Raw genomic sequence first — 24,175 nt, forward strand, 5'->3', positions numbered from 1 at the left:
GGAGTTTGCATGTGGTATTTTATGTTATGGCTATGGGTACATTTCAATTTATAATGCTTATTTGTTCTCGTTTATAAAAGCTTTGCATATTGCAGTCGCAGACCGCTGCTGGAACTCTGTATACTTTTATGTTAAATTCTGCTAAATTAAGAAAATTTGATTTACCATCTAATTTTAAAAATAGGATATGTTGTATTAGCAAATGTGACTAAGAGTTGCTATTTGTTAAATTCTGCGTGGTGATTTGTGTGGCGTTTGCAGCAAACTCAGATCTGTAACCAAAAGCTGTTATGTGATTCAGTTTAGAAACAAATTATTGTAGCAGAATGTGGGAACCATGTGCTGTAATAGTGTTAAGATGGTGGCAACGCTGCATTAATTTAGAGAACTTAATTTTTGCAGAATTCTTCTGCTCGCTAAAATGTTTAATGTTAATTAATGTATTCCTTGTCAAAATGTCTTTGCATATTATTTAGACTGTAATGGTGTGTCAGGTTTATCTAATTCTACATAGAATGATAAAACTGTACATAATTTGCATTTGAGATGAAATACATCAAAGTACTTAATGTTTATGAAATTTTATAATCTTTTCCAGCTTAGTGTCATTGCACAGACTCCAGGGTTCACTGCTGTGAATGAGTATTCTGCTACTTTAATTTATAATGTTTTTAAATGCCTTTTATGAAATTATTGTATAACATGCTGAGTGCCCAGAGAAAGTGCTTCAAAAGATCATTTTTTATTTTTATTCCATAAGTAAGACTTACAGTTCTGTGTATGTTGTTTCCCTCTTAGCCCATGGGAAGGCAGCTGGTTGTATATACTTCACAGGTTGACTAACAGCAATTTTCTGACGTAGGCTGGAGATCTGTGCAATCTCCCTCAGACAACAAATGAAACTTGCATGCAAATTTGCTGCAGAGTAAGGTGGTGATTGAGTTACCTCTGATATCTGAGGTCTAGGAGTCTTGTTATGGCATAGATACATGCTTTACTGTAGCCATATACTGCACAGGTGTAATTTGTAAAGTCAAAATGGCTTAGAATTTAAAAATGGGATTGTAGCAGACCGGCAGTCCCAGTGATGATTGAACCTGGTGCTATTCTAACGAAAAAAGCTTTCATCCATGTTTGTAACTGCTTCCTTTGCTTCACTCTGACTCAACAGACATTCTAGGCTTCAGGATGACACACACCGTGACAATCCTGGTATCTTAATGTATAGATTGGGGTGGCCAATAGTTAAAGTACAGCTCTCGGAGCCCCCACCATTCTCCACCTACCAGACTGTTTGGGGGAGCTCGGGGCTTCTGCCCTGCGGTGGGGTGGTGGGGCTAGGAGCTTCTGCCCAGCAGGGAGAGGGGTCTTGGGGCTTCAGCCCTGTGGGAGGCACCTTCCGGGACTGAGGACTTCAGCAGAAGCAGGGCTGAAGTCTCGTGCCCTGGCAGGCGTGCCCCAAGGGGCAGGAGCCCCAAGCCCACCCTGTCCTTGCAGGTCAGAAGCCCCGAGGCTCCCCACCTCTCTGCAGGGCAGAAGCCCCGAGCCCCGGCAGGTGGCCCCACTCTTGAAAATCTGAAGATTGTCATATGCAGCTCAGAGGGTCAGTAAGTTTGGCCATACCTGATGTAGATGTTTGAGGTACATTACTATCTTCTCCTCCCGTTCAGAATATGTCAGTATGGAAGGCTTTCCTTAATGTTCATTGAAGAGGTAATGGTCCCTTCTATGAAGAGTTCACAAACTCACTCAAATTTAATTTTTTTTTATTGTTATTATTTTATTTTTAGTATAGTTTGTATGACCCCTTGAGAAGATTAGGGCAGAAATCCTTTTTCAATACAGATTTTTTTTCCGGTTTTGAACCTTGTTTTCTTATGTTCGTGCAGACTGTGGTGTTTGACACAGCCTGGTAAATGCTGCTCAGATGCACCAGCATGATGGTATCTTCGTGCTCTGACACACCTCTGGAAATTCTCCAGCTCTTCCCTTTCAGTCTTACTTGCTCTAGAAATTGGCTGCTAGGGAGAAAATAGGGGCAGCCAACTACTCCATAAAAGCAACAGAATTCAAAGTTGAGGGTATATTTATAAGCCAGGCTAAGCACTATTTTGAATACTATATAGTCATCCAAATTAGACATTGAGCCAAACTAAAATTCCAGATCAACACACAGAGGTTGGGATATTCTGAACCTGGATCCTAACTTTTTAGATTGGGTCCATGTGACAAATCTCCGGCCTTGTCTCAGTGGGTCCCGCACTTCCAGGCAGATTACACTAGCCTCGGAGGCTCACTGTGACCTTCCACGTAGCCCTTCTCTCTCTAGAGGCAAGGATCACAGCCTACTGAGCCATTTTCATCATAAGCCAGCAAGGGAGATGGGAAGAAGCAACCCTCCCTCACACAGTCTCTGTGATTAATTGGGAAGAGTGTGGTGGGGGGGAGCCTGGGCCCGCACTCTATTCCAGGCTCCAGCCCAGGGACCCTAATAGTAGCAGCTATTGGTAGCTGACTTTTTGAAACAGGACAAGTACAATTCCCTGGGCCACTTCCACACAGCAGCCCCCACTTCCTCAACATCTACTTCACCCTTACTTCAGGGCCTCCTTCCTTGTGCCTGATAGGATTTGTCCTGTCCAGTTTCTCCAGCAACGCGGCTTCCTCCTACAGCTCCTGACATGTGCCACTAACTGGGAGGCTTTTAACTAGTTCCAGCAAGCCCTTGATTGGCTTCAGGTGTCCCAGTCAACCTAGCTGTCTCCACTGCTTTCTAGAAAGATCTTAATTGGCCCCAGGTCTTGATTAACCTGGAGCAACTGCCATTTAGTTACCATGTTAACAGGGATTTGTTTACCCTGGGGCTAACATACCTGTTTCTCACTACTTTCCCGTAGTCATCTGGCCTTGCCCCGTCACAGTCCACCGTTTATGTTTGGGTTTTTAAATCCTTTCTGTCTGTACTTCTAGGGTGTGCGTGTGTGTCTGAAATATGGAGTGTATGGGTGTGATGGTAACATTTTGTTAGCATTAGTGTGGGATGGTCACATTTTTCAGAGATGTAGACTAGTTAAGAAAAAAAAAACTAGTGGCTGTATGATGCCTAGGGGATTGGGACATTAAAATAAATTCTATGAAAATAATTAGAGGGCAGACGATAGGTGAGGTGGTCAAGGGTGCATGATAAATATATCACATGTTTTTGCAATTGCACCTGTGTACCAACACTGACACTTAGAAATGTAGCTATGTATGGTGGAAGGAAGTAGTTGAGATTGAGGAGGGCAACTTGTCACTTGAGTGTTGAATGATTCAGTGCATATTTCATTGCTTTTTTACAATTTGTGTTGGTGGCATATGTAGTCTTGCAATCTTAAATCAAAGTCAAAAAGGTTTTTGGGGATATAGATAACATGTCAGGCTTACACTGGGTACATCTTGTTTCAACCAAGAAGATATTTTAATCCTAAAGTTTTAAGTTTAAGAAAAAAAATTATAGTAGAAATCCATACCAGGAACTTAATTATAATAATTATAATGCTAGAAGTAACATAGCAATACAAATTTATTTGGATGCCCATAAGAGGGAGAAATCCAGTCTGGTAACAGACTTAGTGGTCCTTCGAACTCCTCATTTATGGTAAATTCTACAAGTCAGAGGACTGTTGCAGGTGCAAAAGTCTGATTGGGTGTTCCAGTATTCATGCCCGTCCTTTCTCAGTATACTGTGCAGTAAGTGTGTTTTTAGTGTTTCTTGAAACAATAAAATATGTACTGCAAGCAATTCATTCGCAACACTTCTCTGTGATTGCATGCGGACACCATTAAACGCAATACACTCTCCATCCCAGGGGCCTATTATAAAGATGGTATCTTTCTATATTTAAAAATAGAATATTTTACAGTACAGCAATTGCTATGGAGTGGCTAATGTTAACGTTTTAATGACACTGAATTTGCATTCTAATATTGAACTTTACTGAGGATTATATTTGCATGCAGTATTATTGTAGCCATATGATGATGTGAACTGAAGAAGAGTTGTGTAAAAGCTTGAATGCTTGTCTTTCTCACCAGCAGAAATTGGTCCAATAAAAGATATTAATTACCTCAACCACCTTGTCTCTCTAGTATATTTGCATGCATTTCTAAAGACCCCCATCACCATGGTATCTCATAAGATTTCTTATCAACAGTATATGTGTGTTTGTTTATTTCAGGAAAGATGTTGGCTTAAAGAGATTTTTTCCGAAGAGTTTGCTGGATTCTGTAAAGGTAATTATACTTTCCCTTGATCATGAGCCTCAAATCCATGAACAGCATATTTTTCAAATATTGGAGAAAATGAAAATGGCTTTGGATTCCATTAGTCTGCTTCAGAGACTGAAAATTGGGTGATGATTTTGCTTTTAGAGTAGTAACTGGGCTGCTATGGAAACATTTTTCTCTCGATGAGCAAAGTATTAATCACTGGTGTTCTCGCACATTGGTAGCATGTAATGCTAGGGCGACCATATTTCCCTACACTGAATATGGGACACCTAGTAAACTTACTCGTATTCAAGTGAGTTTAAAGGCAATCGATCAGAACAATGCAGTACAAACATCAAATTAACATCAAGTTGGCCGAGCCCCTGTTAAAAAGAAATACTGCTAGTTGGATTCTTTTTATTTACCCTCTTATTTTTAAGGCTTTATGGTTCACAGGGGGAGGGTGACAAACACACACCTACCTCCCTCCCCCCCCGCCCCCCCAACACAGACACTCCCATACACCCCTCTCACACGGCGGAGTGGGGAGGAGGAGGATGACTGACCGACATGTCCCTCCCTTCCCAGGGCTCTCCACCCTCCATGCTTGGCTGGCTCCCCAGGATGGATCCGCCTCCTCTGGTACCTGGCACCACATCTCCCTGAGGCAACTCGTGGGGGGGCACACAGGGTCACCTGCCCCCCCCCCCCCCCCGATTTCTGCCAGGGTTCATGCCAGAATGTGGCCAGCAGCATCATTTTGGCACTGTGCGGGAGGGAAGGGATGGGAGCTGCTTCCAGCCACAAGGGAGGAAGAGGTGTGGAAGAGATGACCTGGCCCGTGTCTTTGCACAGTCATCTCTTCTCTCTCTCCCCGCCTCCTACTTGTCCTTTCCTGGCCACACAGTGCCGAAAGGCAGCTAACTCCTCCAGGCTGTTGCAGGCCACGGACATAACCCAGCCACCTCCGGCTACAGCGTGGGCAGGAAGGAGTTAAGCCCTAAGGATGCATTGTGCACCAAAGCCCAGGGAACCTGATTGCAGGGACTTCAGCGAACCCAGCCAGAGGGGTGACTTCACATGGGAGGGTGCCTAGGGGATGGAACAGCCCCCCCCCCCCCCCCCTCCGCCACTTAGCTGTTGGGAGGAGAGGATTCTCCATGCCAGTGCTGTGCAGGGCTTTGGCACATGCAGGGCTCAGCTCCTCCTGGCAAGCGCCACAGGATGGAGGGTCTTGGGCTTTCCCAGGGCACCAGCCCAGTCAGAGGCAATGGGGGAAGGAAAGAGGCTGCCAGCCAGGCTGTTGGTGAACTGAGAGCTCTGACCAGGGGCTGGTTCTCTGCCCAGCGCTGGGAGTGGGATGCGCTCCGCTGGGGGCGGGGGGAGAATATGGAGGACCAGTGGACCGGGGGGGCAAAGCAGGGAGAGGACAGCGAGAAGGGGAGAACATAAAGGGCCAATGGTTGGCAGCAGAAGCAACATGTAACCGTCCGCCACCTGGCACCTGCCTGCATTCATTGGCTGCTGCAGCGCACAGCCAGTGCCGTCCAGAAATGGGGCAGGGCCCTGCTGGCTGAAAGCCGGCACGTAGAGGGGGCTGCACTGGCGGACTAGCAGAGGAAGCGGCTGGCCCCATGCGCTGCATCTTCGCCCTGCCACCAACCTTGCACACCCACCCCAATCGTTGGCCACTGAACCTCCACTTACCGCTGGTGGGCGGGCAGCTGGTGAGCTGGGTTCCAGTCAGCAGCAGGACCCGCCAGTACTGATGCGGGGGGAGACGGAAAATATGCGACAATTTGTCTGTTTTTAAGAAAAAGTCGGGACACCTGCAGGAGGGCTTAAATCCCTTTAAAAGTGGTCACCCTATGTAATGCAATGTAGTTAAATAGCACATATGTGAACTGATGAAGTTTGAGCTCATCACAGAGGTGATTCACATGACCTTAGAGATTTAATATTTAGCTAATAGGGTTACACTTCTGTCTTCCTTACCCAATATAGTAGTGCTAGAGACTGCTCCCAAAGTAATCTCTCTGTTGTGGTGTTGCTTAGAATGTAACTTCTGAAGCAGAAGGGGAAATTTGGAGAGAGGAAAAGAGGAAGAGACATAATTAAGAAGTCACCAAAAGCATGTACTCCTGATAAACCAAATTCTGTACTCCTTGCTGAAGGCCCTGTCCAACTCCCATTGCAATCAAAGAAAAGATTCCCATTGACTTCAGTGAAGCTGGACTGAGCCCTCAGTCTTTACTTAAGCCTCACTGTCAATTAAGTCAGTGGAATGCTGCATGATTTGGTCTAATGCTGGTATTGGAGGGAGGATAAGACAATTGTCACTAAGTAATTTACAATCCTCAACATTGTTTTATAGGAGTCTTGAAATGAATGGGATGACTATGTATACTGTTCATATTCAGTAGTTTATATGCATACATTTAGAGACTAAATTGTAGTATGGCAATAGAGGGCAACTCGTATGGTGTTGAAAGGTGTATTTTCATGTGTACAATATACTATTTTCAGTTAATAACTCTTACCCATTATGAAAAAGAAGAGAATGCTTAAAGGGCTTAATTCTCATTTTAGTTTGTCTAAAAAAATACAGTAGAACAGAGAGAAGAACTTCAAAAATGAATTGAACTTATTTAAAATTGTAGATGTGTATCCCAAATTCCACCTGAATGCAAATCGTGACAGTTTGTTGTGAACAACTCAGAATCAGGAATCATAATGAAAATACTAAAGGACCTATATCTGTGTCACTTCTCCTGTGTATCATTATAATATATGAATAAAATAATGAAATATTTTATATTTATCCTCTCTAATAAGATCTATTTAGTCTTGAATAGCAAGCATCTAAAGAGAACGCTTACCTTTACAGAAAAGATTGTTACAAGGAGGAGGGAGAAAAATTGTTCTCCTTAATCTCTGAGGATAGGACAAGAAGCAATGGGCTTAAATTGCAGCAAGGGCAGTTTAGGTTGCACATTAGGATGGTTAAGTATTCAGGGTGGTTAAGTACTGGTATATATTTCCTATGAAGGTTGTGGAATCTCAATCATTGGAGATTTTTAAGAGCAGGTTAGACAAACACCTGTCAGGGATGGTCTAGATCAGAGGTGGGCAAACTAAGGCTGGGACCATCCTGCCCTGCCCTTGAGCTCCAGGCCAGGGAGGCTAGCCCCTGGCCCTTCGCCCACAGCTACGCCACCGTGCAGCTTGCGCCTGCCTACCTCCCAGGCTTTTCCAATAATGGTAAGGGGGTGGGGAGCGGGGTGGCGTTGGATAAGGGGCAGGAGGTCCCGGGGGGCAGTCAGGGAGCAGGGGCTGTTGGATGAGGCGGAGGTTCTGGGTGGGGGGCAGTTGGATGGGACAGAGGTTCTTGGGGGTGCAGTCAGGGGACGGGGATAAGGGGGGGTTGGATAGGCGTGGGAGTCCCGGGGGGCCTGTCGGGGTGGGGGTGTGGCTAGGGGTCAGGGCAGTCAGGGGACAGGGAGCTGGGGGGTTGGATGGGGGTGGGGTCCCAGGGGGCAGTTAGGGGGAGGGGGTGGTCAGGGAACAAGGAGCGGGGGGGGTTGGATGGGTAAGGGTTTTGAGGGGGGCTCTGAGGGTGCAGGAAGTGGGAGGGGCGGATAGGGGGCAGGGGCCAGGCTGTTTGGGGAGGCACAGCGTTCCCTACCCGGCCCTCCTTACAGTTTCGCAACCCCGATGTGTCCCTTGGGCCAAAAAGTTTGCCCACCCCTGGTCTAGATAGTACTTAGTACTGTCATGAGTGCAGGGCACTAGACTAGATGACCTCTTAAGGCCCCTTCCAGCACTGTGATTCTATATTGCTGACCTGAAATTGAATAATATGTATCAGCTATGTATTGATGGACCTACAAGAGCCAAATAATGCTTTCCAGTATAAAGAGGAGGCAAGTTGGTATTGCTGAATGCAACTTGCACAGAGTAGCAAGAAAATATCCTCTGATAATGAGGTAATTTAAGACACATAGGACCATTTAACCTAGGGTTTTTTTAATTTAATACTTTTTAAAATTTCCATAGTATCCTCCTTCTACCTTTTAATAGATGTTGAGTTAAGCCTAACATCCCTTTCTCCCCTTATCCTGTGAGGGAGGAAATTATCCCCATTTTAGAGGTGAGGAAGCTGAGGCCCAAAGTCATACATGGAGTCTATGACAACACTGGGGATAATATCTAGGTCTGACCCTCAGTCCTCTTCTTTAGACAACAGGTTATCCGTTCTCTGTTATAATGACCTGTATGGTGATTGGTAAAGAGTGCTATCAGACTGAGCCAGACAAAGAGCAGTTTACAAAATAAAAAATCGGCAAAGCCTCTTTAACGAGTAACCCATTAAACATAAAATATTACTGAAACTACAATTCATTGACTTATCTTGACAGGCTGCTGAGCTGATGCTGCTTGTTCCAGTTTGCTCTTACCGTTCTTCCTGCATTCACACTTCCTATGTGACTCCAGTTCTTCCCAACAGAAACTGTAGTTCTTGACACTGCTTGAGCCTTTCGAGCTCTCTTAAAGCTTGATTCAATTGCTAACCAAAGTCAGTGAAAGAAACAGAACTCAGTAGTCGTTGGAATGGGCTAGAAGCAAAGTGCCCCAAACTAATTGTTCTCTTTATTTGTGTATTAATATCTTGATGCCCTGGTGTCACTCACTGCCCTCAGAGTAATCCTCCCTTTTCTAAATATCTTGAATAATTCTAAATGTTCTGTAAAGACTTATTGATCTAAGGAGTATATAAAGGGGTTCACCCACCCCAGGATTGCCTCTTTGTGTCCAGGTATGGCATAGAGGCTGTCTTCCCTGTATGCTGCCCCCACCAATGGTTGCTCTGTCGCTGCGGTGGTCTCTCTTCCCACAACTTGTCTTCTTTCAGGGCTAGGATCCGAGGGGTTATTCTGCCGCCTCCTGCTCCACGCCCTTGCCACCCAGTTTCCTCCTCACAACCTCTCTGTTCCCAGAGAATCACTGCAGACACCCTTCCTGCAGCCCCTTTCTTCTTTGTTTTTTTGGCGTTTAACAGACTTGTTTCCTGACTGCCATGCACTGTACTTTATATCTTTTTCATGACTCAGATTCTTCCACCTTTCCTGGTTTTCTTAAAGAACTGTAGAATAGCTTTTTTTTATTGGGCCCCATTTTCCTTGTATTCTTGATAGATGTTGCAAGGAAAATTTTGTTACCTTAAGACCCCTGAGTTTTCTGTATAAACGCCTCCATTCACTGGTACAGTCTTTACAATCACAAAGGATATAATCTTGCATTTTCTGGATTTATAGGTTATGGATAATCCATCTTTATGCTGTTAATTATAAATAAATTACTGTTTAATCCACACTGCCCTGTTAGAATTCTAACTAGAGGCACTTCACTCTTCCTCTCAGGGCCTTGCATTGTATCAGCGTTCTCAGCTGTTGGACATACTTCTCGGAATTTTTTCCCTTTTTGTTTCGTTTGCCCATAGTTCTTCCTGTTCCTCCCTTAGCTCATTTTTGATTAGGTGTTCAAATTCCATTTTGCTTAAAGGGATTCCTAGGTCATCACGTTCATGATTAATAGTATTTTCTGCCAGTTTGTTGCCTTCTATCCCCATGTATGCTGAGATTTTACTATGGTTATAACCAGTAGTGCCAGTTTGGTTGTTAACATAACTTTTCAATATAGAATATCATTTCTGCTTTCAGACTTACCACTGTAAATTGCCTGCAGCCCTGTTAAGGAGTCAGACGGTTCTGCAGAAAAGGACCTAGGGGTTACAGTGGATGAGAAGCTGGATATGAGTCAATAGTGTGCCCTTGTTGCCAAGAAGGCCAATGGCATTTTGGGCTGTATAAGTAGGGGCATTGCCAGCAGATCGAGGGACTTGATCGTTCCCCTCTATTCGACATTGGTGAGGCCTCATCTGGAGTACTGTATCCAGTTTTGGGCCCCACACTACAAGAAGGATGTGAAAAAAAATTGGAAAGCGTCCAGCGGAGGGCAGCAAAAATGAGTAGGGGACTGGAACACATAACTTACGAGGAGAGGCTGAGGGAACTGGGATTGTTTAGTCTGCGGAAAAGAAGAATGAGGGGAGATCTGTTAGCTGCTTTCAACTACCTGAAAGGGGGTTCCAAAGAGGATGGATCTAGACTGTTCTCAGTGGTAGCAGATGACAGAAGGAAGAGTAATGGTCTCAAGTTGCAGTGCGGGAGGTTTAGGTTGGATATTAGGAAAAACTTTTTCACTAGGAGGGTGGTGAAGCACTGGAATGCATTACCAAGGGAGGTGGTGGAATCTACTTCCTTTGAAGTTTTTAAGATCAGGTTTGACAAAGCCCTGGCTGGGATGATTTAGTTAGGGATTAGTCCTGGTTTGAACAGGGGGTTGGACTAGATGACCTCCTGACGTCCCTTCCAACCCTGATATTCTATGATTCTATGACAGGATTGCCATGGCAGCTGGCCACACATCTAAAGTCCAGTTGAGTGCTAGCATAATCTCTGTTAGCTCAGCTGTAAAGATGGATACAAAGTTAGTTAGCCTTACAGCTTTCTTGAATCTGAGGGAGGACACACAGGAAACTGTTCCTACTCTTCTTGTTCCTTCCTGTTTGGAGCCATCTGTATATATTTGGCAATAGGGTCCCCACTTATCACTAATATATTGATTTGCTATATCTTGTATATTTTTCAGTCTTCTTCTTTTTTTATTTATTTACATAATTCCATGTCTGTCTCAGGAGGGATGGTTTTTCAGTGGTTTTTCCATAGCTATAGATTTTGGTCTTTTCAGTCCTTTCTTTTCACTGAGATCCTTTATCCACTTCTGTACCCTACTTAGATGGAGAATTGAGATGATTTTTTTTTTTTGGCCCTATCCAGCCTCCACTTAATTCTCAGCAATCATTATATATTAGCTGCATGTTGTCATCTTCACTATTACCTAGTGTTTTGACCCAAAACATTAAATCCAGGAGCTTCATTCTAGGAGTGATAGCAGCTGGTGAAATGCCTATCTGTAGTACACACAGAGGCATAGTAATAAAGGCGCCACATGCAGTACGCATTGCCTGTGTTTGGATATAGTATGGTTTTCTCAGATTTGTGTTCGGTGCTGATCCAAGGGCCTGACTCCGTATTCAATAATTGGTCTAATTCGCATTCCGGATGCACTACCACTGTTTTCTTATCTGTTCCCCAGAACGTTCCAGAGATACTTTTAAGAAAGTTAATTCTAACTTTGCACTTACCTTTAATATTTTCAATATGATCCCTCCAAGTGAGCTTGTTATCAAATATCACGCCCAAGAATTTATAATTTTTCACTATATTTATCTGTTGGTCATATAGGTATAACTTTACATCTTTTTGGACTTTCCCTGTGAAGATCATTCCCTTAGTTTTGTCTAAGGAGAATTTGAAGCCCCACTTGTTACCTAGTCTGCACTTCTCTTAAGTGCATCATTGATTCTTTTGGTGATGCTTTCAAGGGTTCTGCTTTTGGTCCATATGGCACAGTCTTAAGCAAATGATGTGATCCCTGTTCCTGAACTCATCTCTTTACAGAGGTCATTTTTCAAGAGGGTTGAGCTAATTACACTTCTCTGTGGCATTCCATTCACAGTTGAATGTATGTTGGAAAAAGCTTTTCCTATTTGGACTTGTGTAGTTCTTTTGCTTAAGAAGTACCTTACCCATCTGTCCATTTTTCTTATACTACCCATGAAGACCATTTCATAAAGTTGTCCCTCTTACCATAATGCATCGTAGGTTTTGTCTATGTCCAGGAAGGTTACTATCATGAATTCTTTAGTTCTCATGCTTTTTTGTGCTTCTGTGTCTATCCTTACAATATGGTTAATAGCACTCCTACCTCTTCTGAACCCATTTTGCGTTCCATCTATGAACCCATTTCTTTCTAGGTGTGTTCGTTATCTCTCCATTACCATTCTTTCTATGGTTTTACCTAAACATGTTGTGAGGGCAGTTGGTCTGGATGCCACGGGTCTTGAGTGCAACTTACTTGGCTTTCTCACTGGGACAATAATTGAATATTTCCAGTCCTTAGGTATTTCACTTTTTTGGCATATGTTGTTATATAATTTTGTTATGATATTATGATGTATCATCCTCAAGCTTCCTTCACTTAGGTGTTTAAGCATTTCACAGCTTATTTGGTCCTTCCCTGGTGCAATGCTTTTGTTCCTTTTTATTGCTTTTTGGAATTCCCTCATGCTAATGTTTTAATTTAAAATACTATCCACATCCTCCTTCCCCCTCTTCTTCATCTCATAATTATCCTTAATGAATATTTTTCCTTTCCCTAATTTATATCCTCTAATCCTCATCATTACTGACCTTTTTGAAACATATTGGCCAGAATTTCTGCTTTTTCTTTGTTTGAGCTTATTACTCTTCAAGGTTTGGTATTTATTATATGTCTCTAACTCTTTATTCCATTCATTTTCCTAATTTGCTTATATACATCTGCTGTCTTGGTATCTTTATTTACTGTCCCGCATTCTGTCCTCCAGGTTTCTCTTTTTGCCCTTTTTATAGCCCTTTGTACAACTACCTTACTTTTTTTTTATATTTCATTTAATTCTCACTATTTAAGCCTCTTTCAGCTACAAACTTCCTGACTTTATAATCTCCACCCAGGCCCTCCCCAGCTGGGCTCCATCATCAATGAAGCCTGTTGCTCTCACAGGTGCTGCCAGTTATGTTAATTAGCCTCACAGGCCCACATTAACCCCTTCAGAGCCTGTGTAGGGTCCATACCCCGTCATAAAGTGTTAGCCAGATTTTCTAGGAAGTAGAGCAAAAGAGGAAGTTCTGTTTTTGTGTGCAATGTCTTGCCCTATTCCTTGGTCAAGTAGAAGAGTGAAGTGCTTTTAAGGCAGATGTAGTAGTTAGTACAATGGGGTATCCCAAGAGGGAGCCATTGGTAATTCCTGTTCATCTTAACTTTGACATAACAGAAAAATGGATTTGGTAGTATCGCTTGCACAATTCCTGTTGCCAGTTCATAAAAATTAGCTGGCATTAAAGGAAACTACTTTTTAACATTAAGTAGTTGTTGTATCTAATAGCATACGGTTATTTTAGATTAAAATCTACTATCTGTGTGGAAAAAAATATAGAAGCAAAATATAGATATTGTTGACATTTTGACATTGATGCCAACAACTGAGAGAGACAATAATCAAGCTGGCTCTAAAGCACCCACACACAGTATATGTTTCTTGCTCTAATGGCTAGGGCTTACTTAATTTATGGATACTGTATCTTATGAGTGGGTATATCTCCTATTGACTTCAAAGATAGAAGAATTAGGCCAACACTGAACTTTTGAAAAGCCTGCTCTCTTTTCTTAATATCCTAAAGTAGCAAGTACTGTCCTAAAGTAGTAAATTCCATGCTACTTGTGCTACATTGACTTTTGTTTTAAAAGATTCTAAAAACAATTAATTGTCTTGGTATTACTCTATAAAGCTCTGTGAGGTCTGTTTCCTGCCTGTCTGAGAAACCATCTTTCCATATGTATCCTCCCAGAAGGTGGGGAGAAACTAGTACTAAAGGTGTCCAGATAAATTCTGAGGGCAGAGCATTTTCTTTAGGGGGTCCTTGGTTTCAGAATTGTTCCCCTGTCCAGTTGGCCAGATCATGGCATAAGGTCCCTTCATTTGATCCACTGCCAAGGGGTTACTGATTATGGGATTGGTTGAGCATATTGGGGATGTTGCTTCTGAGTTTGTTGCTCTTTATCATAACACACGGAGGCAAAAAGTCCAGGGATTTCCTCTCTATGCAGCCAGGTATTGGTACTGTGCTTAATATTTTGTGCAGATGTGTGTATCTTTATATATGAGTATAGGTATATATATTTAGTTCATCCTATGAGTACTTTTTTATGAAAGTACATATCTACAGTTAATGATAAAAAAGTGACGCCTACACAAGTCCTAAACATTTACTCACCAAAACACACATTTCAAGTCTCAAGGATACATAATCAGGTTCCTGTGTCTACTGGAAGTGACGTTATCTGTTTGGGCAGAAGGATGACCTTTGCTACTTGTGCATTGTTCATTTTTAGCAGGGGAGACTTTTAGTAAAACGGTATAAAATTCATTTATTTTCACTAAATTGTACATCTTCTCAGACTTTAATAACCCCGAAGTTGAAGGATATATGGCCTTGAACCAATGAATTACCACACGAGGACACGTTTAATTTTACTTATGCACGTAGTCCCATTGATTTCAATGGGATTACTCACATGCTCGATCAGCACTTATAAGAAGGGGACAGAATTCTCTATGTACAAATTAGTCAAACTTTGCCGTAAAAATAATAATTGTATTCAGGGCTTTTTTAGTACTTGATCGTATAGACTATCCAACAGTATCGGTTACAAAGCAAACAGATTGATGTGTACACTCACAGTTCGTCAGTTAAATCCTTCAAGAAGAGTGGTTGTGGTATCTTCATCCTGTGGCCTAATGGAGAGAGTACAAGAAAGAGCATTAGTTCAGGATATACCCACTCTAATTATACGGTTGAACTGAAAACTCTTCTCACAAGAAATAGAAATAGAGCACAAATAGAGGTGGGTGCTGTGATGTTTGTTTGACTCACAGGCAGTGTTCCTTTATCAGAAACGAGAACGCAATCAACAGATTGCTGAAAATAACAACTTTAACATTGTGTCTGAATGAAAGAGGATCTGTGGAGAGGACTTTATTTTGAAAAATATAAATTTACTTATCAGTAGGAGGTTGCAAGAGGTTTTGGGACAAATTTTCAAAACTGACCATGTGTTTCTGATATGTGTGAACTGCAAAAGGGCTATATGCAAATTGTGTGCACCGGTGATCAGTTAGGTGCCTAGCCTAGAGTATATGCACAAATAAATGAGCAAGTACAAATTAGAAGACGAAGTGTTTTAGTAGAATTTTTCATAATTTATTGAAAGCATAGGTTGCTGATATTTTTTTACACTGGTAAGAGGTTCAGAAAGTAGCGGTAAACAAGGAACTTAGAAAAATTAGTTCATGCAGAGGATAATAATCGTATTGTCTTGTCCTGTTTTGTTTAGAAAAGAGATGACTGAGGGGGGGATATGATAAGAGATCTATAAAACCATGAATGGTGTGGAGAAAGTGAATAAGGAACTGTTATTTACCCCATTGCATAACACAAGAAGCAGAGGTCAACCCAGGTTTAAAGCAAACACAGGAAAGTACTTCTTGACACAATGCAGAGTCAACCTGTGGAACTCATTGCCACAGGATGTTGTGAAGGCCAAAAGTATAACTGCATTCAAACGAGAATTAGATAAGTTCATGGAGGGGAGGTCCATCAGTGGCTATTAACTAACATGGTCAGGGATGCAACCCCATGCTCTGGGTGTCCCTAAACCTCTGACTGCCAGCAACTGGGACTGGATGACAGGATGAATCACTCAGTAATTGCCCTGTTCTGTTCATTCCCTCTGAAGCATCTGGCACCTGCCACTGTTGGAAAACAGAATACTGGGCTAGATGGACAATTGATGTGACCCAGTAATACCATTCTTATGTTTTTAATTAAAATTGTTAGCTTGATTTTACACAGAAAGCATCTATCAGTAAATATGGAGGGATTTTGTTGTGTGCAGTAAAATTGGAAGATAGAACAGTGCATTATTAATGTTTGGCTACATCCTTTTCTGATTAAGAATCACATCTTTTATGTTTCAGTGGTAATTTGAGTAACTGATATTGAATAATAGATGTGTTTAATATTCACCATCACTGACACAGCTTTAGATGCACAGACACTAAGTGATCTTTAAATATTTCATTACACAGGCCAAAACACTAAGAAAACTGATTCAACAAACGTTTCGACAGTTTGCCATCCTCAATAGAGAAGAAAGTATTCTGAAATTCTTTGAGATCCTGTCTCCAGTATACAGATTTGACAAAGAATGCTTCAAATGTGCTCTGGGTGTAAGTATAGGGAGCACAGTAGTCTTCAGATCCCATTATGGAATAATGGGTATAATTGACATTGTTTAGATCTGCAATTAATTGCCTGTGCATAGTACACGTTTTGATTAAAAGGATTCTCTTTTTAAGTTTTCATTAACCACAAAAGATATTGATTACATACATATCTCTCTAAATGAGTATCTCAGACGCATGAGAGTTTGGAATAAGTGTGGTAGTTAGATGTCAGTAGATGTAAAAATTTATTGTATTTAATATACATTGGTGCTTAACTTCTGAAAGCCGTTGAAAGGAATAAAGTTATATATTAATCTGTTTGGTTTGATTTGTTTTGAAGAGTTTAAAAGTTTGTAAAGATTGTTCACTGAAGAGTGTAATGAATGATGCTGGAGAGCCTTTGTCCACAATTTTGTTCTTTTTCCCTTTAAATGTCACCGTCTCCACCTCCTTCTACATAAAAAGTCAAGCTGGATTATTTCAGTGGAGCTGGCAATTGGCCCAGAAGAAGGAATCAGTTACCTTACAGACAAGGGCTCTAATGTAAGTCTGCTTCTGTTTTCCTGTCTCAATTATTGTCTTAAAGGCTATGGAGTGAGGCACAGCTTGTTGTGAATGGGACTTTAGACAAAGATGAATGAAAAGTCTAATCTTTGAGCCAAACTAAGAAAAGGCAGAAAATTCAAAATAAAAGCTGTTACTCGAGCATTAACTCATGCTGTGCGATGGGGAGAAAGCACAATGGTGTGAAATAGAGCCACGACTGACCTTAACTCTGGATTTGCTTGCTTTTGATACCCATTGAGGCACACATTTAAGGGAATGTAAAATATTGGTGGTGACATCTTAAAAAAAATAAATAAATAATTTAGGTATTTCACATCTTTAACGCTTTTTTTAAGCAGAATATTTACTTGGCTAAATAAATCCTTCAGCACTTTTATCTATCATTTAAAAGCTGTTGTAGTGCAACAATTTCTGTAGTATCTCGATACCAGAAAGTGTAGCATATCTGTTTTTGTTTTGATATTTAGTTCATTTATTTTGTACTGCATCATTTTACTTTTGTCTGAAGTAAATTCATTTGACTAAGTTATAGCACCCAGACACCCATCCCCTCCTGCCTCGAGAAAACACACAGGAATAACCACCATACATCTGGCAGCTTTTACTGTTGTGCTTTGTGTTAACCTATGTATTAACTTTCACTGTATTTAAATCAGAGATTACAGAAAGGTTTGGAAATCAGTGGTGTGTTCAGTTGAGAACATTCCACTTAGAGCACTCCAAAGAATGTTTTCCTTTGAGTATGCTATGAATGTGGACACAGTCTGATTGACCTACTGATTGTGGTGTGTTTTGCACTGACGCGTGAAAAGATAACTATCCTTATTTAACAGTGACCCCTTCAGGCAAATAAGGAGTGGTATTGACTGGCTTCAGTCCACCCCTCCTCAGTTACAAACATGATTACCATGATGAGGGTGTAAAATCCATAGAAATTGGAGGAGGGAGTATTGAGGGTTATGACACGATGAGACCGGAATTGATATCAGGTAGATATGAATTCAAGCTTGCTCAATGTAATGTAGCAGTTCAATGCTATACATATGTGAGATACCGGGAATGTAGAGGAGGGTCAAGGTATTATGCAATTCTTATGCATATCTCATTTTTTATATATGCTTTTCTGCAGCCTACCCACCTGGCAGATTTCAATCAAGTGCAGACTATTCAGTATTCAAACAGTGAAGACAAGGATAGAAAAGGGATGTTACAGCTCAAAATAGCAGGAGCACCTGAGGTAAGATATTGACTGCTGTGGTAACCTTAAAGTTATTGATAAAATTTATGTATAATTTGTTTCTCTACCCTATAAGAAAATTACATTGAAATGGTTTCCAACAGTTACACAGGTGTGTGTCTATATATATACTAATACCAATAATGGAGCTTGAGGAAATTATTCTGTGTGTAGTAATGCTTTTTAAGTCTCTCTTTTGCAATCTAATTATAATAAAACAAAATAAATTTGTTTACTGAAAATATTTAAGTGGCTGCCTGTTTGAGGTCTTTTTTTCCCTTAAATTATCACCAAGCTGAGTCTCTGATATTTTTATTTACCTGTTAATATTATAGATTGGAACATTTAAATTAGAGCAAAGAGAATTTTACACCATGTCAACATTAACCAAAGCTCAGAGAAGAGTAGTTCATGTTCTATAGGGAGGAAAAATAGTCCTAACAATTGATTGTTCAGAGTACCAAATACATTACAAGAATTTGTAATAATACTGGATTGAACGTTATAGGTTTGTTACTTTGAATTTTAAATATATGTATATTTTTAACTTAGAAAAATATAGGGCCTGGGGTTTGTTCCGCTGGCTTTTCCCTTCTGGAATTCTTGGATTTCAGTACTTGGCTTGGTTTTATATTGTTCTATAGGCACATTATGATGCACTTATTCAGCACAAATGTTAGTGATTAGCAAGAGCTGTCTGAAATCAGTACTAGATTTTATGAAAAGTTGAGAATAAAGTAGATAGGATTATTATGAATAATAATTTCACAGCAGCCAAAAATTTGCTACCACAAATAAATAGGACAGGTTTCCTGCGCCAAAGCCCTTACAATCTAAATGACATGGCCCCGTGCAGTTGTATTGAAGGAGGGGAGACAGTGGACACAGTAACAAAATTCTGTGGTTACACAAGAAAAATGTGTGCACAGCATGGGGGAAATATTATTAGGGATTTTTTGTATTAAAAATATGTAAAGTAAGTAAATATGTGAAATAAGACAAAATGTTTTGGTGGACCTTTTTTTGCCTCAAGGAAGGATTTGAAATAGGGGGAAAGAGAGCTTGGTGAACTTGGTCATGGAGGACATTCCATGCATGGCGGCAACATGGAAAAAGTCACGGAGACCATTGTGGAAAAAACATACAAACAGAGCATAGAGGCTGGCAGAATTGATGGAGACTAGGGGGGTGAACAGGCAGGCAGTGTGATAAGGGGATTAGGTCAGATAAATAATCTGGAGTACAGTAAGGCAAAGCAATGGAAGAGAGAGAATTTTGAATTTGGTGTAATGGAGAAGAGGGGGCTAATGGAAGAATTTAAAGATGGGTGTGTGTAATGTGGTCAAAATCATAGAATATCCGGGTTGGAAGGGACCTCAGGAGGTCATCTAGTCCAACCCCCTGCTCAAACCAGGACCAATCCCCAACTAAATCATCCCAGCCAGGGCTTTGTCAAGCCTGACCTTAAAAACTTCTAAGGAAGGAGATTCCACAACCTCCCTAGGTAACGCATTCCAGCATTTCACCACCGTCCTAGTGAAAAAGTTTTTCCTAATATCCAACCTAAACCTCCCCCACTGCAACTTGAGACCATTACTCCTTGATCTGTCATCAGCTACCACTGAGAACAGTCTAGAGCCATCCTATTTGGAACCCCCTTTCAGGTAGTTGAAAGCAGCTATCAAATCCCCCCTCATTCTTCTCTTCCACAGACTAAACAATCCCAGTTCCCTCAGCCTCTCCTCATCAGTCATGTGTTCCAGTCCCCTAATCATTTTTGTTTCCCTCCGCTGGATGTTTTCCAATTTTTCCACATCCTTCTTGTAGTGTGGGGCCCAAAACCAGACATAGTACTCCAGATGAGGCCTCACCAATGTCGAATAGAGGGGAACGATCACGTCCCTCGATCTGCTGGCAATGCCCCTACATATACATCCCAAAATGCCATTGGCCTTCTTGGCAACAAGGGCACACTGTTGACTCATATCCAACTTCTCGTCCACTGTAACCCCTAGGTCCTTTTCTGCAGAACTGCTGCCTAGCCATTCGGTCCCTAGTCTGTAGCTGTGCATTGGATTCTTCCATCCTAAGTGCAGGACTCTGCACTTGTCCTTGTTGAACCTCATCAGATTTCTTTTGGTCCAATCCTCCAATTTGTCTAGGTCCCTCTGTATCCTATCCCTACCCTCCAGCGTATCTACCTCTCCTCCCAGTTTAGTATCATCCGCAAATTTGCTGAGGGTGCAATCCACACTATCCTCCAGATCATTTATGAAGATATTGAACAAAACCGGCCCCAGGACCGACCCTTGGGGCACTCCGCTTGATACCGGCTGCCAACTAGACATGGAGCCATTGATCACTACCTGTTGAACCCGACGATCTAGCCAGCTTTCTATCCACCTTATTGTCCATTCATCCAGCCCATACTTCTTTAACTTGCTGGCAAGAATACTGTGGGAGACCGTGTCAAAAGCTTTGCTAAAGTCAAGGAACAACACGTCCGCTGCTTTCCCCTCATCCACAGAGCCAGTTACTCGTCGTAGAAGGCAATTAGATTAGTCAGGCATGACTTGCCCTTGGTGAATCCATGCTGACTGTTCCTGATCACTTTCCTCTCCTCTAAGTGCTTCAGAATTGGTTCCTTGAGGACCTGCTCCATGATTTTTCCAGGGACTGAGGTGAGGCTGACTGGCCTGTAGTTCCCAGGATCCTCCTCCTTCCCTTTTTTAAAGAATAATGAATGAAGAAGATGATCTTTATCTGTGAGAGCTGGAGGTTACTGTGGTCTAGTGGGGTCTATTCCTGCCTATGCCATTGACCATTTGTATGACCTGGGAAAGTCATTTGACCTTTCTGTACTTCTGCTTCTCCTCCTCCCTTTGTCTTGTCTATTTAGATGGTAAGTTCTTTGAGACAGGGGACTGCCTTACAATGTGTTTTTACAGTTAATTGCAGAGTGGGACCCCCGGTGTCTGTTGGAGTCTCTAAGCCTTATATAACACAAATAAATTATAACAGCTGCATTCATTACTTGCCAGACATTCTGCAAAACTCTTCTTTTTTTTCTTGGGTCTTTGGGGGAGAGGGTGAGTTAATAGAAAGAGTGGTCAGGTTATTATGATTATTGTTGCCAGTTATTTTAACATCGTGTTTGCAGTTCACCGTATTCTCTGTGATTTTATTTTCAGTTTTGTTTATTTTAATTTTTGTAAAAGAGTGTAGATTAAAAAGATGTAAGCCTTAAAGAAGCACAAATAAATAAACTAAGTGTCCTGCTGCTCTAGCATTAATAAGAATTGGAGTGTGCATCACATTTTTCATTCATAGATCTCCAAATGGTGATTAAGTAGTATTGTCACCATTTTATAGATGGGGAAACCAAAGCACCAAGAGGTGGCTTCCCCAAGGTCATATTGTGAGCTAGTGACAGAGCTGGGAATAGAAATCACATCTCCTGTCCTTGTGTCCTATCCACTGGACAATGCAGCCTCTAAGGATTTGAAAAAGAGAGAGGACAAGCTGTCTGTGTCCACATGGAGGAGAAAGAATAAAATGTTGGAATGAACAGTTAATGCCAAAACAGTCTTTAAGTTTGGACTTTTTAAAGTTGGAGGAGACTTACTGTTAGGGCAGGGAATGTGTTGCTGTAGGAGCGTAGAAAAGGAAAGCATGGTGGAGATATCATCACCTTTAAGAGTTCTGAGGACTAAACAGCTTCCACAGAAGAAGAAAATTATGTGAAGATTAAAGGAAAAGGAGTACTTGTGGCACCTTAGAGGCTAACAAATTTATTTGAGCGTAAGCTTTCGTGAGCTGCAGCTCACTTCATCGGAATGCATCCGATGAAGTGAGCTGTAGCTCACGAAAGCTTACGCTCAAATAAATTTGTTAGCCTCTAAGGTGCCACAAGTACTCCTTTTCTTTTTGCGAATACAGACTAACACGGCTGCTACTCTGAAATATGTCAAGATTGTGACTTCAGTGTTGATTTTTTTGGTGTGGACAATTGGCCACTAGAGGCTAGCCTGAGAAACCACTTAAATAAGACCAGGTTAATTTTCCATTTAGGAACAAAATTTTAATTTGCTGCCCTTTCAGACCTTATTCTTTAGGGGTATTAATTGGGACTGATATTCCTCTGCAAAAATATTTTAATATATGTTGTATTACCGTGTCCTCCTGTGGATGTGGATGGCACTTAGTATATTGTTGGTGCTACCAGAGTGCAAATAATCACTGCTAATAATCTTTTAATTTAATTTTGTATTTAATTTTACTCTTGCCCACATCTTTGTTTAATGTTTTCAAGTATGTACAAATCTCTGATACAGTGGCACAGCTGTTCTGCTCAATGCTTGCGACCAAAATAATGCCTCTCTTGTTGGTGCCTTGTTTTTTTTTTGTGTTTTTTTTTTTCTTAGCCTCTGACAGTGACAGCACCATCCTTAACCATTGCAGAGAATATGGCTGACCTGATAGACGGATACTGCAGACTGGTGAATGGAGCCACACAGTCTTTTATTATCAGGCCTCAGAAAGGTAAGTTGTTGTTTCATTCAGGAAAGAATTTACTTTGTGATAGTCCAATTCGTGATATACTACTTGAAAATTAAACTGTAGATGCAAGGTAACAACAAAATCTTACTCGCGGGGGGCGGCTGCTCTCTTTTTATCAGGAAATATGGGAGATTGTTATTGTTAAAAAAAACTGTTAGTAGATATCTTCATCTGAAAGGTCACTTAATGATGGATAATGTAGATAGGTTTCCACCAGTAATTTCTTTACGCTGTTATAAAGGTAGCTGCAAATGATAGAAAATAAATTGTAATTTATAAATTGTAAATTATAAATTGTAATTACAGGCACATCTAATGAGGAACTATTTCTTGAAAATCAATCCGGGCCAGTTAGAATGGGTTTCTTCCTTATGATACGGTGAAACTAAAAATTCTGTTCCTCCCAAATACTCTTAAACTGCTCCATTTTCATTTATTAGCCTTGGTGTATTGTGGTCCTTTCTCACAAAATATAGTTAAACCAGAGCAACTGTTCTGTAGTATTTTGATACCAAATTGAATCAGTTGTTTTAATACAAAATGGGGGTGGGGAGGGACTGTAACCAGTCACAGCTGCATTCAAGGGAAGCGTATGGCTTTTAGTCATTTTAGTCATTTCTCCTCGACAGAAACTTGATTTTTTTTCAGAAAGTGTGAATTTATTATCAAATATCCTGGGAAAGTCTCTTAAGGATTAAATAAAGGAGACTTTTGCTCAATTTAATTACTTTCATCTGAGTAAATATACCAGGCAGATTTACAAATGTGAGGTATACCATGCACTGAGATGCTAAAAACACTTGCACTTGTTGACATCCTTATTAGTGAATCTGCCCGCTTGAACCCTTCCTCCTGTCCAAACAGCTTTGTTATCTTGTCTGTCAGATCAGCTTGGATTCTGTCAGGATGAAAATTACATTTTAAGAAACCACACGCTTTCCTGTGTTTTGTTACTAAGATGTGTTTCTAGAACCTGCAGACTGAGTCCCCTTTCACTTCTTGTTTGCAACTGTTTTTCTGTCAATTCTATTCCAATGATGTAGGGTTGTTGAGACAATCTAGGTCCTTCAGTGGTCTTTGTTGAAATATTGTACTTGTACATGGTTATGAAAACTCCATGCACTCTTCCCTTCTACTCCCTAAAGGAACAGCATTTAATTGTTCTATCTTGAGAGATGTGACTATTAAGCAATTACTTATTGCTATTATGCAGATTAAATATAATTTATTCATGTGCATTGATAACTTTATTCTTAAAGGTGAATGCTTCTGCTTTGTATATTCTGACTTCTTGTGCAATTGGCCTTCATCTCAAGACAAACAGCTCCTTGCTTTTGAATCCCTCAAGTTCTACTTCCTTCTCTTCCAATCACAGAAAAGGTTCCCAACCCCTCCATTCCCAAAAGTATAAATTCCACACCCACCATCCGTATCAAGGTCCAATTTTTGCCATCCCTGACTGGTTCTCTTTTTCCTGCCCTCCAGCCTTCTTCCCAAGCAGGATTCACAATCCTTCCCCCCCGCCCCCCAAACACCACAATTTCAGATTT

The 24,175-nt window shown here is 41.2% G+C and overlaps 1 protein-coding gene across 9 annotated transcripts in view; it reads left to right on the plus strand.

Annotated features, from left to right (window-relative positions):
• The window catches only part of PTK2 (protein tyrosine kinase 2), a 373,208-nt gene that overhangs the window by 222,267 nt on the left and 126,766 nt on the right, over positions 1–24,175 (plus strand). For all 9 annotated transcript variants that reach the window (XM_043539037.1, XM_043539034.1, XM_043539038.1 and 6 more), the window contains exons 8-12: positions 4,221–4,275; positions 16,124–16,264; positions 16,727–16,804; positions 17,958–18,065; positions 22,490–22,607. In XM_043539037.1, the coding sequence (XP_043394972.1) occupies positions 4,221–4,275; positions 16,124–16,264; positions 16,727–16,804; positions 17,958–18,065; positions 22,490–22,607 (500 nt within the window). The remainder of the gene's footprint in view (positions 1–4,220; positions 4,276–16,123; positions 16,265–16,726; positions 16,805–17,957; positions 18,066–22,489; positions 22,608–24,175) is intronic.

Source organism: Chelonia mydas, chromosome 2 (genome assembly GCF_015237465.2).
Source record: "Chelonia mydas isolate rCheMyd1 chromosome 2, rCheMyd1.pri.v2, whole genome shotgun sequence".
Classification (NCBI taxonomy): Eukaryota; Metazoa; Chordata; order Testudines; family Cheloniidae; genus Chelonia; species Chelonia mydas.